The sequence below is a fragment of the Otolemur garnettii genome, unplaced genomic scaffold (genome assembly GCF_000181295.1).
Source record: "Otolemur garnettii isolate 467f Iridium unplaced genomic scaffold, OtoGar3 scaffold00096, whole genome shotgun sequence".
NCBI lineage: Eukaryota > Metazoa > Chordata > Mammalia > Primates > Galagidae > Otolemur > Otolemur garnettii.
Genome location: NW_003852491.1, coordinates 7947271 through 7958415, shown reverse-complemented (window position 1 = coordinate 7958415; position 11145 = coordinate 7947271). Strand labels below are relative to the sequence as shown.

At 45.0% G+C, this 11145-nt stretch overlaps 1 protein-coding gene across 1 annotated transcript in view; it reads right to left on the bottom strand.

The window, feature by feature from the left end:
* The window catches only part of FUS (FUS RNA binding protein), a 12547-nt gene extending 1896 nt beyond the window's left edge, over positions 1–10651 (bottom strand). The window contains exons 1-9 of the mRNA XM_012808895.2: positions 10540–10651; positions 8705–8729; positions 8465–8613; positions 6539–6683; positions 6155–6342; positions 5747–5954; positions 4087–4121; positions 2581–2613; positions 703–806 (exon numbers count right to left, since the gene is read on the bottom strand). Coding sequence (XP_012664349.1) covers positions 703–806; positions 2581–2613; positions 4087–4121; positions 5747–5954; positions 6155–6342; positions 6539–6683; positions 8465–8613; positions 8705–8729; positions 10540–10552 — 900 coding nt within the window. The 5' untranslated portion in view covers positions 10553–10651. The remainder of the gene's footprint in view (positions 1–702; positions 807–2580; positions 2614–4086; positions 4122–5746; positions 5955–6154; positions 6343–6538; positions 6684–8464; positions 8614–8704; positions 8730–10539) is intronic.
* Positions 10652–11145: the final 494 nt, after the last annotated feature.

Here is an 11145-nt window from a genome sequence, read left to right as displayed (position 1 = left end):
CAAAAGAATCACTTAAGCCCAAGAGTATGAGGTTGCTATGAGGTGTGATATACAACACAGACAAGACTGCTGCAAACAACAACAACAACAACAACAAAGTAAATAGAAAAACTAACCAGGCACAGTGGCACAAACTACTTCTCCCAGCTAGCTATTCAGAAGCATCAGTGAGTCCAAGAGACTTTTGGTTTTTGTTTTTTTAACTTCAGGTTAACGTGAGGGTACAAACAACTAGATTATAATATTGCATGTTACGCAGAATCCCTCTTGTAATTGTAGCTCACACCCAAAAGATGTGCCAATACTTACACTGTGTCCATTAAGTGGGAGCACACTCCCCTCTCTCCACCCTCCTTCATCCTCCCTCAATCTTTCACCCTACAATTTGAACTGAGTTTTTCTCTTATGTGGGCCTGCATTAAGATCATCAACTGGCTTCATATTAGTACTGAGTACATTGGGTATTTGTTTTTCCGTTCTTGTGATACTTTTACTAAGACAAACTCTATTCAGGAATCCAGAAGTTTAAGGCTGCAGTGAGCTATGACACTACTGCTAGCCATGAAAAAGAAGGAAAAAAAAAAAACAGCTTATGAGCTTTCCTCAACAAATTAACTAACAACCAATAAAATTTGTTTTACTAATGTGTGAAATCCAAAAGCCTGCAACTATGACGGAAAAGTACCCATACTCCACAATTACCTTAATAATACCGATCTGTTTGAAGTAATCAGCCACAGACTCAATTGTAACATTCTCGCCCAGGCCTTGCACAAAGATGGTGTTGTTGTCTGAATTATCTTGTTCTGCTTGTTGAACACAGAAAGAAATGCAAATTTGAAAAGCAAAGGTAAAACAAAAGTGAAATAAGGAAGGAAAACAAAAAGTAAAAACAATGATAAAGAAAAAGTAAAACAGATGATTCAATCTAAGAAGCATTTGACATTAAACTTCAAGAGTAAAAAACTTATCCAAATGACTTAATTGTCAGTCAAGCAAATCAATAACATTATGGTTCAGGTTAGGTAATTTAAGCCATCCATATCCCTTCTACTTTAACATTGGAGAACTTACATGCAGGCCACGTTCATAAATTTTAGATTTAGTTTTACAACTACCCTCTGAAACACATTAATACACCATAGTATATAAACCAGGGCTCCAATTTAATTGCCCAAGACCCCATAACAAAGCACACCGGCTTATCAACTTTCAATTTAAGAAACCTTTTTCCATTGAACATTAAACCTATTTTCCATTAAACAAACATTAATACCTTCAAAACATTGATTAAATGTTTCCCTTTAAGATGTGATGCTATGGGGTATTTTGCTCTCTAGTTTTGTTCACCAATTTGACATGATTTACATTTTAAAAAACCACTGCTTGGCTCGGCACCTGTAGCTCAAGCGGCTAAGGCGCCAGCCACATACACCTAAGGTGGTGGTGGGTTCGAATCCCGAGCCCAGGCCCGCCAAACAACAATGATGGCTGCAACCAAAAAAAAAAAAAAAAAAGGCCAGGCGGGCGCCTGTAGTCCCAGCTACTTGGGAAGCTGAGGCAGGAGACTCGCTTGAGCCCAGGAGTTGGAGGTTGCTATGAGCTGTGATGCCATGGCACTCTACTCAGGGGGATAGCTTGAGGCTCTGTCTCAAAAAAAAAAAACCACTGCTTAAGGGCGGCACCTGTGGCTCAGCGAGTGAGTAGGGCCCCATATACCGAGGGCGGCAGGTTCAAACCCGGCCGCAGCCAAACTGCAACAAAAAATAGCCAGAGGTTGTGGCGGGCGCCTGTGGTCCCAGGTACTCGGGAGGCTGAGGCAGGAGAATCACCTAAGCCCAGGAGTTGGAGGTTGCTGTGAGCTGTGAGCTGTGATGCCACAGCACTCTACCGAGGGCAACAAAGTGAGACTCTATCTCTTAAAAAAAAAAAAAAAACCACTGCTTTAGATCAACACCTCTGGAGTGTGGTCCACAGATGTATTAACATTACCTGAGACTTGTTAGACATGCAGATTCTTAGGCTTCTAAATTACACAGGAAAGAATGAACCCATAAATCAGATTTCTGATACAGCATACAGTCATTTAGGAACCACTGCTAACTAAAGAAAGGTACACCTGAACTCCCTTCTTTTTTCTCTACCAATTCTTTCAGTTTCCATTTTTTAAGTTTCAAAGAATATCCAGGAAAAGTCTCCCCACCCCCCCCACCCCCCTAGACAGGGTCTCACTATATTGCCCAGGCTGGAGTACAGTGGCTATTCACAGGTACGATCCCACTACTGATCAGCATAGGAGTTTTAACCTGCTCCATTTCCAACCTGGGCCAGTTCACCCCTCCTTAGGCAACCTGGTGTCGCGCCCCCTCCCTCCATCCCAGGAGGTCACCAGATCGAGGCTGAACTTTGTGTGGACGCTCGATTGGCATAGCACATACAGTCCAGAACTCCTGAACTCTCAAGCAATCCTCCTGTCTCAGCCTCCCAAATAGCTGGGACTACAAGAATGCACTACCACATCCAGCCAAGAAAACTCTTAACACCATTTTAGCCACTCTTTCATGCCACCTATAGACTCACCTGAGTCATGACGTGATCCTTGGTCCCGAGGGCCTTAAGTGCATGGAAAAAAAGGAAAAGAAAAAAACAAAAACAAGGAAAAGAGGAGCTGTTAGTCAACAGGAAAAATGGGGAAAAAATCAACACCAAATCCAAACTCTTGCAAAAATATCAGTTAAGTGCTCACAGCCTCACTCCAAACCCTGTCCTGGGTTGTCTGCCCAGAGGAGAAAATCCTAGGCAGGGCTAGGAAAGACACAGACCCCTCTCTTTAAGATATGTAACTTGAGTCCCCATAGGGACAACTCCACACTTCAGAAAATGCTGGGAAATGTCCTCAGCACAGATGAGAGGAGGGGGATAGACCCATTAAAGTTAACAAACCAACTCAAAGCTTAGCCCTGTTCTCTCACTCCAGAGAGATATGGGCTCACCACCAGCAATGTGATGTGCATCCATCCAGTTTCTCCAAACTTTTAACACCAAAGACACTTATCCCTTGTGGAACAATTTTTAATTTTGTCTTTAGAAACCATTCTTAACACCATGTTATGTTTCCCCAAAAACACATGAAAATAAAACACATACATAATAGCTATTGTATTTTAAAGCATGTCCCAGGGAACAGACCAGAAATCTTATTTCCGTAATGCAGCCTCTACTTTTTTTTTTCCCAAGAAATCATCTTTGACCAATGTTTATCTGAATTTGCCATATAGAAATATTATACCCAACGCAATGACACCTAAGTTATGAACCCAAGCCTTTGGCTTTAAATGTTGAGACAAATCAAGAAACCTTTTGTTAGTTAACCAAACCAGAAAAGTTCCAGCTTACTGGGAGACTTCTCAAATTTGCCATTTTTTCCATGAATTCAGTTTGCGCTGTTTAAGACCTGGTTATTTCCCATGAGCCACACATGCTCCCAATCTTTCTTGAAGTAGTCCACACCTTCCTTTCCAGAGCTAATTTCTATTTGCCCATCTGAATTAAGTCCATACATGTAAAATTGCATTGACACCATTCAGTACTTAATATATAAATATATACCAACTTCACCATCCTCAGGGTAGGGCAGTATTTCACATCCCTCTCCCAGAATTAAAACATTTGGAAGTTGCCACACACATACACACACACACACACACTAGCCTTGGACACATTGATCAAAAGGATCCTAAAGCCAAGTTGGCACCATGTGTTCCAGCACACACACTCCAGTTTCTCATGATGGTGGACACTAAGTGCCACGTGTGGCAATACCCCTGTCAGAGGCCTACTAAACACCTCTTGTTAACCTGGGTCAAACCAATTTGGTACCAGATGACTTCTGAGTCATACCCCTGCCTGCCTCAAGATTAGCACACATCTGGCAGCAGAGGGCATTCTCTCCCACCCCTTTCTGGAGGTGGTTCTGGACACTTCAAAACCTTTGACACTTAAATTAACACGCTAAGACATCTGCAAATGAACAATCAGACAAAGCATTGCTGGGAGTTGGGAATTTTGTAAACTCTGTTCACTTACCACCAAATTTATTGAAGCCACCACGGTCACTTCCGCTGGAGAAGACAAGTTAGAAGAAAGGACATGAAGCTTCCAACGGCTACAAAAGGGCGTGTTTTTTTTTTGTTTTTTTTTTTTTGTTTTTTTTGATTTTGTTTAACATTCCCCAAACATGGGTAGGTGTTTTTGGAAAAAGATACAAGTGGCTACTAAAATACATCCCTTCCTGACCAACCCTTGTCTGACCTTTGAGCATATCACACACACGTGTGCAATTTCTCAGACACAGTTTTTAAAGATTTTGCTTTAAAAGAGTATATATGTCTATTTCCTCTGGAAAAAAAATAACCCATTTTCCTTGGTCGTTCTTCCGATGTAGCAGATGCTTTTTTCCTCTTGTCGTGAGTGGTTGACAACCCAGTAGGTGGTTTAAAAACCCTACCCCCAATTTAACCAGAAGACATTTCACACCAGGCTGGGGTAGCCCTGAACACATTTTTGTGGTTTTTGCTTTGAAAGCAGCAAGCACACCCAACCCCATTCCATAAAAAGTCAAAACCAAAGGCAATTTCCCCTTAAAGCAAGACAAACTTAGCTAAGCCCTGTCCTAACTACTGAGCTGTTTTGATCTCCCCCTCCCCCGGGGTCACCCCTTCTACACTGTGAGAAGAGCGGAGTATTTTGCAATGTCACCTTTCATACCTGTGGCACATAAAATGCAGAGCAAGTTAACAGTCACATAACAGTTGCTTTTCTTTTCAAAGTTTTGCATTAAACACACGCACACAACAGAGTTTTCCTTATTTTTGTACGTCTTTGAGATTGCCCCCACCCTCCTCTGAATACTTACCATATACAAAACTCATTCTAAAAACCTACTTTTTCCCAAAAAGAGTAACACTGACAAACCTCCCCTTTTTCAAGGGGACAAAGTAAGGTTGTTCAAATCATATTTATCAACAGATTTGACAACTGTTTTAACATCAAATCTAAGGTTTTACTACAAATCAACTTCAGCAGAAAGGGAAGGAAGGTCCAGTTGGACAAACTGATGTTTTTTTAAGTAACCAGGGAAAGGCAGACAGTGGAACAAATACATGGGATACTACTGTCAAGTGTAATTTTGCCCCAAAGGTCTGCACACTTCAGTCAGATGACCCCATAAACCAAGTCACACACAAATTCAATGTCAGTTGAATTAGTCCAAATCAAGCTCGTGGATTCAAAGGACTACAAGATAGCCAATTCCTGGAAGCTGAAGTCAGGTTAACCATTACCAACTCCCTCAAAGGACACATGGGAATGCACATACCAAGTTTCCCTACTTTCCCAGGAGTGGGATCATCGGTTTCCCTTGCAGACAAAGAAGTCTATACTTCCATGTTTCCTGCCTAGGATATCAATGACTCCAATCCATACATATCTATACATTTTTTCTTTGGAAATAAAAGTGTCAATATTCAATTCTCTATTCAGTGGTGTGCATGGGAAGGCTCCCATGGTCTCACAAGAATAAAATAGGGATATACACAGAAACAGTCACTGTCTCCAAACCAAAGCCCTCATAAATTCCTAGATAACAAGAATACTAAACAATGCACTAGGGACTAGTATCAGGGAAGATTCATGCAACCCTCCACACGCCCAACCAAACATACTCCCTGGCTCACAAGACACCTACCCCATGCCGCCTCTGCCTCCACGGCCACCTCCACGACCTCTGGGTTCATAGCCACCACTGCTGCGGTTGTAACCACCGCCACCGCCCCTGCCGCGTCCCCCGCGGTCCTGTTGGCCTCCCCCGTAGCCACCGCCACCACCACTCTGGTCCTGACTGCCATAACCACCACTGCCACCACTCATGGAGGACTGATCTTGGCCATAGTTACCTGTCAGAAAAGAAAGAATGCTTTAACAACAAAAAAACAGTAAAGTAACACAAAAAAGGGTTTAACAGTACCAGGACACAAAGGACAACAGAAATAAGAGAGCTAGGAAACAAAAAAGCAACCCCTTAGGACAAGGGCCAAACAACAGAATACAAAACCTTATAGAAAATAAGTAAGAGACAAAGCTGAAGGCATCTCACCTCCACCACCCCCTCCACCACCACCTCCACTGCTACTGTTGTACTGGTTCTGTTGTCCATAGCCCTGAGGGGGATTATAGCTTTGCTGTTGCCCGTAGCTCTGCTGCTGTCCGCCATAGCTGGACTGTTGGCCATAGCCCCCACTTGGGGGCTGTCCATAGCTGCTGCTCTGAGAACTGCCGCCGTAACTAAAGGAACCAAAAAAGAGAACAATCATAATCCCAGAATACGCAAAACTTCCTTTCACTTTTAGTATATCCCATTCTCTATACTCAATGCCAACTCCACTATCCCCAATTATTCCTCATAATTGCTTCGATTGCTCATCATTTTATCATTCCCTATCAATTCACCCTTATCTTCAACCTGCCCCCTACACCTTACCTTCCCGAGGTGCTGCTAGGAGCTGGCTGCTGGCCATAGCCAGGATAAGAGGACTGCTGCCCATAAGATGACTGAGAACTCTGGCTACTGCCATAGCCACCAGTTGAGCCATATCCCTGGGGAGTTGACTGAGTGCTATAACCTGCTAAAAGGAAAAGAAAAAAGGAATCATAACAGCTCTAAGAAAGGAGAAAAAGCAAGGAATGGGCTGAAAAAAATACTACCCAATATTCACCCATACTTGAAAAGTCAGCCTCTTAGAAAATGTTAATTTTGCGACTCATAGTCTAAGATGTTACCCTTCTTTTTTTTTTTTTAAGGCAGTCTCACTTTGTCGCCCTCAGTAGAGTACTATGGCGTCCCTCATAGGCTCACAGCAACCTCTAGCTCTTGGGCTTAGGCGAGTCTCTTGCCTCAACCTCCTGAGTAGGTGTGACTACAGGACCACAGGCATCCACAACACCCAGCTATTTTTTTGTCGCAGTTTGGCCAGGGCCAGGTTCGAACCCACCACCCTCATTATATACAGCCGGTGCTCTACTCACTGAGCCACAAGTGCCGCCCAGGAAGTTACCCTTCTTTTAAACACTAAACGCTCTAACTCCTACCAACTCTAGGACGGTTCCAATTTCATCCTACCTATTCCAAAGCCAGTCTCAAGAGCCACCCTCTAGGCTCGGCACCTGTGGCTCAAGTGGCTAAGGCACCAGCCACATACACCCAAGGTGGTGGGTTCAAATCCAGCCTGGGCCCACCAAACAACAACGGCTGCAACCAAAAAATAGCCGGGCATTGTGGCGGGCGCCTGTGGTCCCAGCTACTTGGGAGGCTGAGGCAGGAGACTCGCTTGAGCCCAGGAGTTGGAGGTTGCTGTGAGCTGTGATGTCACAGCACTCTACCCAGCAGGGACAGCTTGAGGCTCCCATCTCAAAAAAAAAAGAAAAGAGCCACCCTCTAATCACAACCCAAAGATCCCTATTCATTAACAACATTATAACGCGCTGGTATGTGTACAGTATATACAGAACAACCCACATTAGTTATTTACACTTCAGAACCTTTGAGCAAATTCTACTTCCTTATGTTACATGATATATGGCACCGTGACTTCAAAACATCTTTATGCAAACCATTTTCTCCATATTAAGAATCAGCCTATCACTAGTTCTTCCTTTTTTTTTTTTTTTTTGAGACAGAGCCTCAAGCTATCCCCCTGGGCAGAGTGCCATGGCATCACAGCTCACAGCAACCTCCAACCCCTGGGCTCAAGCGAGTCTCCTGCCTCAACCTCCCAAGCAGCTGGGACCACAGGCGCCTGCCACAACGTCCGGCCATTTGATTGCAGCCATCATTGTTGCTTGGCAGGCCCAGGCTGGGGATTCGAACCCGCCACCCTAGGTGTACGTGGCTGGCGCCCCAGCTGATTGAGCCACAGGCGCTGAGCCCACTAGTTCTTCCTTTAAGGAATATGCCCTCTTTCATGCTAAGAGAAGAAACAGGAAAAGCTCCAGCATAAATACAAAAGTAAAAAGTCAAGCCAGGCATGATAGTACAAGCCTGTAATTCCAGCTACTAAGGAGGCTGAGGCAGGAGGATCAGACACTCCATCGCAGGAGTCCAAAACTAGCCTCGGCAACTTATTAAAACCCTGCTGCCCTACCAAAAAAAAAAAAAAGGAAGAAGAAACACCAGAAATAAGAGATAATAGAATTACAAATCAATAAACATTTTTTGTCTGAAAAGACTTACTCCAAGGACTTCTAAGAATCATTTTTGTCTGAAAAGACTTACTCCAAGGACTTCTAAGAATCATAGACAAGGTAGAGAAAAACACAGGATAGCTTCAACATTTCAGCACTGCTCAGGTTTAAGAAAAGTAACATTCAGAAACCAGGAAGAGGTGGGGTGACCCACTAAGAGACTCACTGTTCTGGGTCTGTCCATAAGAACCATAGCTGCTCTGGCCATAGCCTGAAGTATCTGACTGGCCATAACCACTGTAACTCTGCTGTCCATAGGGCTGATTGCTCTGTTGGGAGTAGCCCTGCCCAGGCTGGGTGGGGTAGGACCCATAGCTGGAGAAAAAGAGAAACAGTAGAATCAATAAAAGATATTTTCACCATCCTTACCCTCTACAAATTTTTAAAGTCCAAAAATGGTACTCACCTTTGGGTTGCTTGTTGGGTATAGTCTGCAAAAAGGAAAGAGGAAAAAAATTACATTACTTTCAGCCACCATTTTTATTGAGACAGGGTCTTAATGTAATCCTCAGTGGAGTGCTGTAGTGTCATAGCTCACAACAACCTCCAACTCCTAGGTTCAAGCAATCTTACTGCCTCAGCTTCCCAAGTAACCTGGAAATACAGACACCCACCACAACCCTCTGCTAGTTTATTTTTAGTAGAGTCTTGGTCAGGGTGGTCTCAAACTTCTGGGTTCAAGCACTCCACTCACCTCATCCTTCCAGAGTCCTAAGATTACAGGCATGAGCCACCAAGCTAAAGCAGAATAGCTAATTAATTACATAAGCACGGGGGTCCCCAAATAAAAAAAAAAAAGACATTCATAGGGCTTAAATTCCTCCATTAAGACACTGGCAAGAAAAACAGATCATATGTTCTATGTTCGTATCAGTCAAGTTATCTTACAACAAAGCAAAAAAAAAAAAAAAAAAACTAATTTCTAGAAACTAAGAAACCCTAACTATTGGAAAAACCAAGTGTCTCAGTGGACAGCTACTATTTTCTGCAAAATCAATTCAATTCGGGAAATGCTCCAAAACATTCTAGGTACGTTTCATTTCCACCAAAAAGGCATTATCATCAGGACTTGAGAGTCAGTAAATCTGCCCCAAGTGACAGAGATACTAAGTAGCACAGGTCTGGATTCCAGACCCAGACAGCAATATTCAGAATGTGGCCTCCACACTCAACCAAGATCCAAAGAACAAGAATTTCTCAAACGGCATTCTTCCCCTCTGACCTACCTAAAGTGAGCTTTTAGTGTAAAGTCAGGCAACCAAAACAAGAGAACCCCTTAACCCCAAATGACAGATCTCCATCGAAGTGTTCCCTCGCTTCAGGAGGCGAAAGTCAACCGGTACTCAAGTTCCCAGCCCTGTGGCTTCCAATGATTCCGTTTTCTCTTCTACCCTGCCTTCCTCTGAGCTGTGGGGAGACCCGGCCAACCAAAGGTATCACACTAAAAACTCACTGGTAAGATCAGGTAGTCCCCTCCGTTGGGGAAACCTGGAGAAAAAGGCCAAAGGGGCAGGAAAGGGTGTGGTCTGGGCCTGCCATTCTTGCAGTTCCCACCACAGAAATTAGAAACAGGCGGGAAACCCTTCGAGGGTGCCCGAGTCCGTTGGTCAATCCCTACCCCCAAAACCGTTAAGCGGGCGCGCGTCCCCAGTCTCGAGCCTCCGCCCCCGGCCGCGTGGCAACCAAGGCGGGAACCGGGTGGTCCCGCCCCTTCCCAAGAGACCCTGGGGGGCTGAACCCCACGCGGGACACTAGCTCCGAAATCTTCCGCGAAGCCTCTCGCGACAAAAAGCCAGACAAACACGAGGCGGGGAAGTGGAATACGCGCCGCGAGAAAGGGGGGAGGGGCCAACAGAGCGCGTGCGCGCACCAAGTGCCCGGATGCAGCACTGCGACAAAGCGGGCCCGAGCTTGGGGCTGGCTGTGAGAACTTAGGCTACAGGGCTCGGTAATTTCTATCTTTACCTTACATTTCAAATCACCAGGAAGTATCCCTCCCAACCCTGACATCAAATAAACTGCGAAGAGAAGACTTCCCGCCCCGCACGAGAGGCGCCAGAGGAATGAAACAAAATGGCGACACCGGCCTCCCCCTTCCACCCAACTCCCCACTTCCCGCCACAGTGGTACGAAGAGATCCCACACGCGATCGCCGTCCGTCCTAGCGAAAATCAGAAGCCCTGGTGGGAGGGAACGAGGCCTCGGACCGGCGCGCCACTACCGCCTCGCGCCCTTACCTACCGTTTGAGGCCATGTCCGCGCACGCGCGTACCGGCCAACGAGCAACAAAATTCCAACACCGCAGAGCACCGACGCCTCGAGGACTAAACAGCCCCGCCTCTTGCGTCGAGGTTTATGTACGCCTCCCCCCGCCTACGTACCGCGGAGGAATGTACCAAGTGAGAAAAGAAACGGGAGAGAAGGGATGGAATCCCATCATTTCTTAAGGAGTTTAGAGCATCTGAGGAGACAAAAGAGAAACATATTAACTTAAAACAATGTTTTTTAATAATATGGATAATAATATTTTTTCTTATAGGAATTTATGTTTCCTCTCCAGGACTAGCTTAACATTACTCCTCCCTGTAAAGTCATTGTGGTACTGTCTGATCTCCCGCTGGGGGCGGGGCGAGGGGCCCCGGACGTCTGCGGACAGAACTGTGTTTGAATCGGGAGTTTTTAAGAGTGGGAACCGAGATTATTGTGGCTGACCCCTTTTTCTGGGTCCCACTTTCACTCAGGATGGCTATCTCCTACCCTTCATTGTTCTTCCACTGTATCAAACGCACTGTGGTTGTAGATACCAACCTCCATTTCTGGATCTGTCGTTCCGCCCCCAGCAACAAG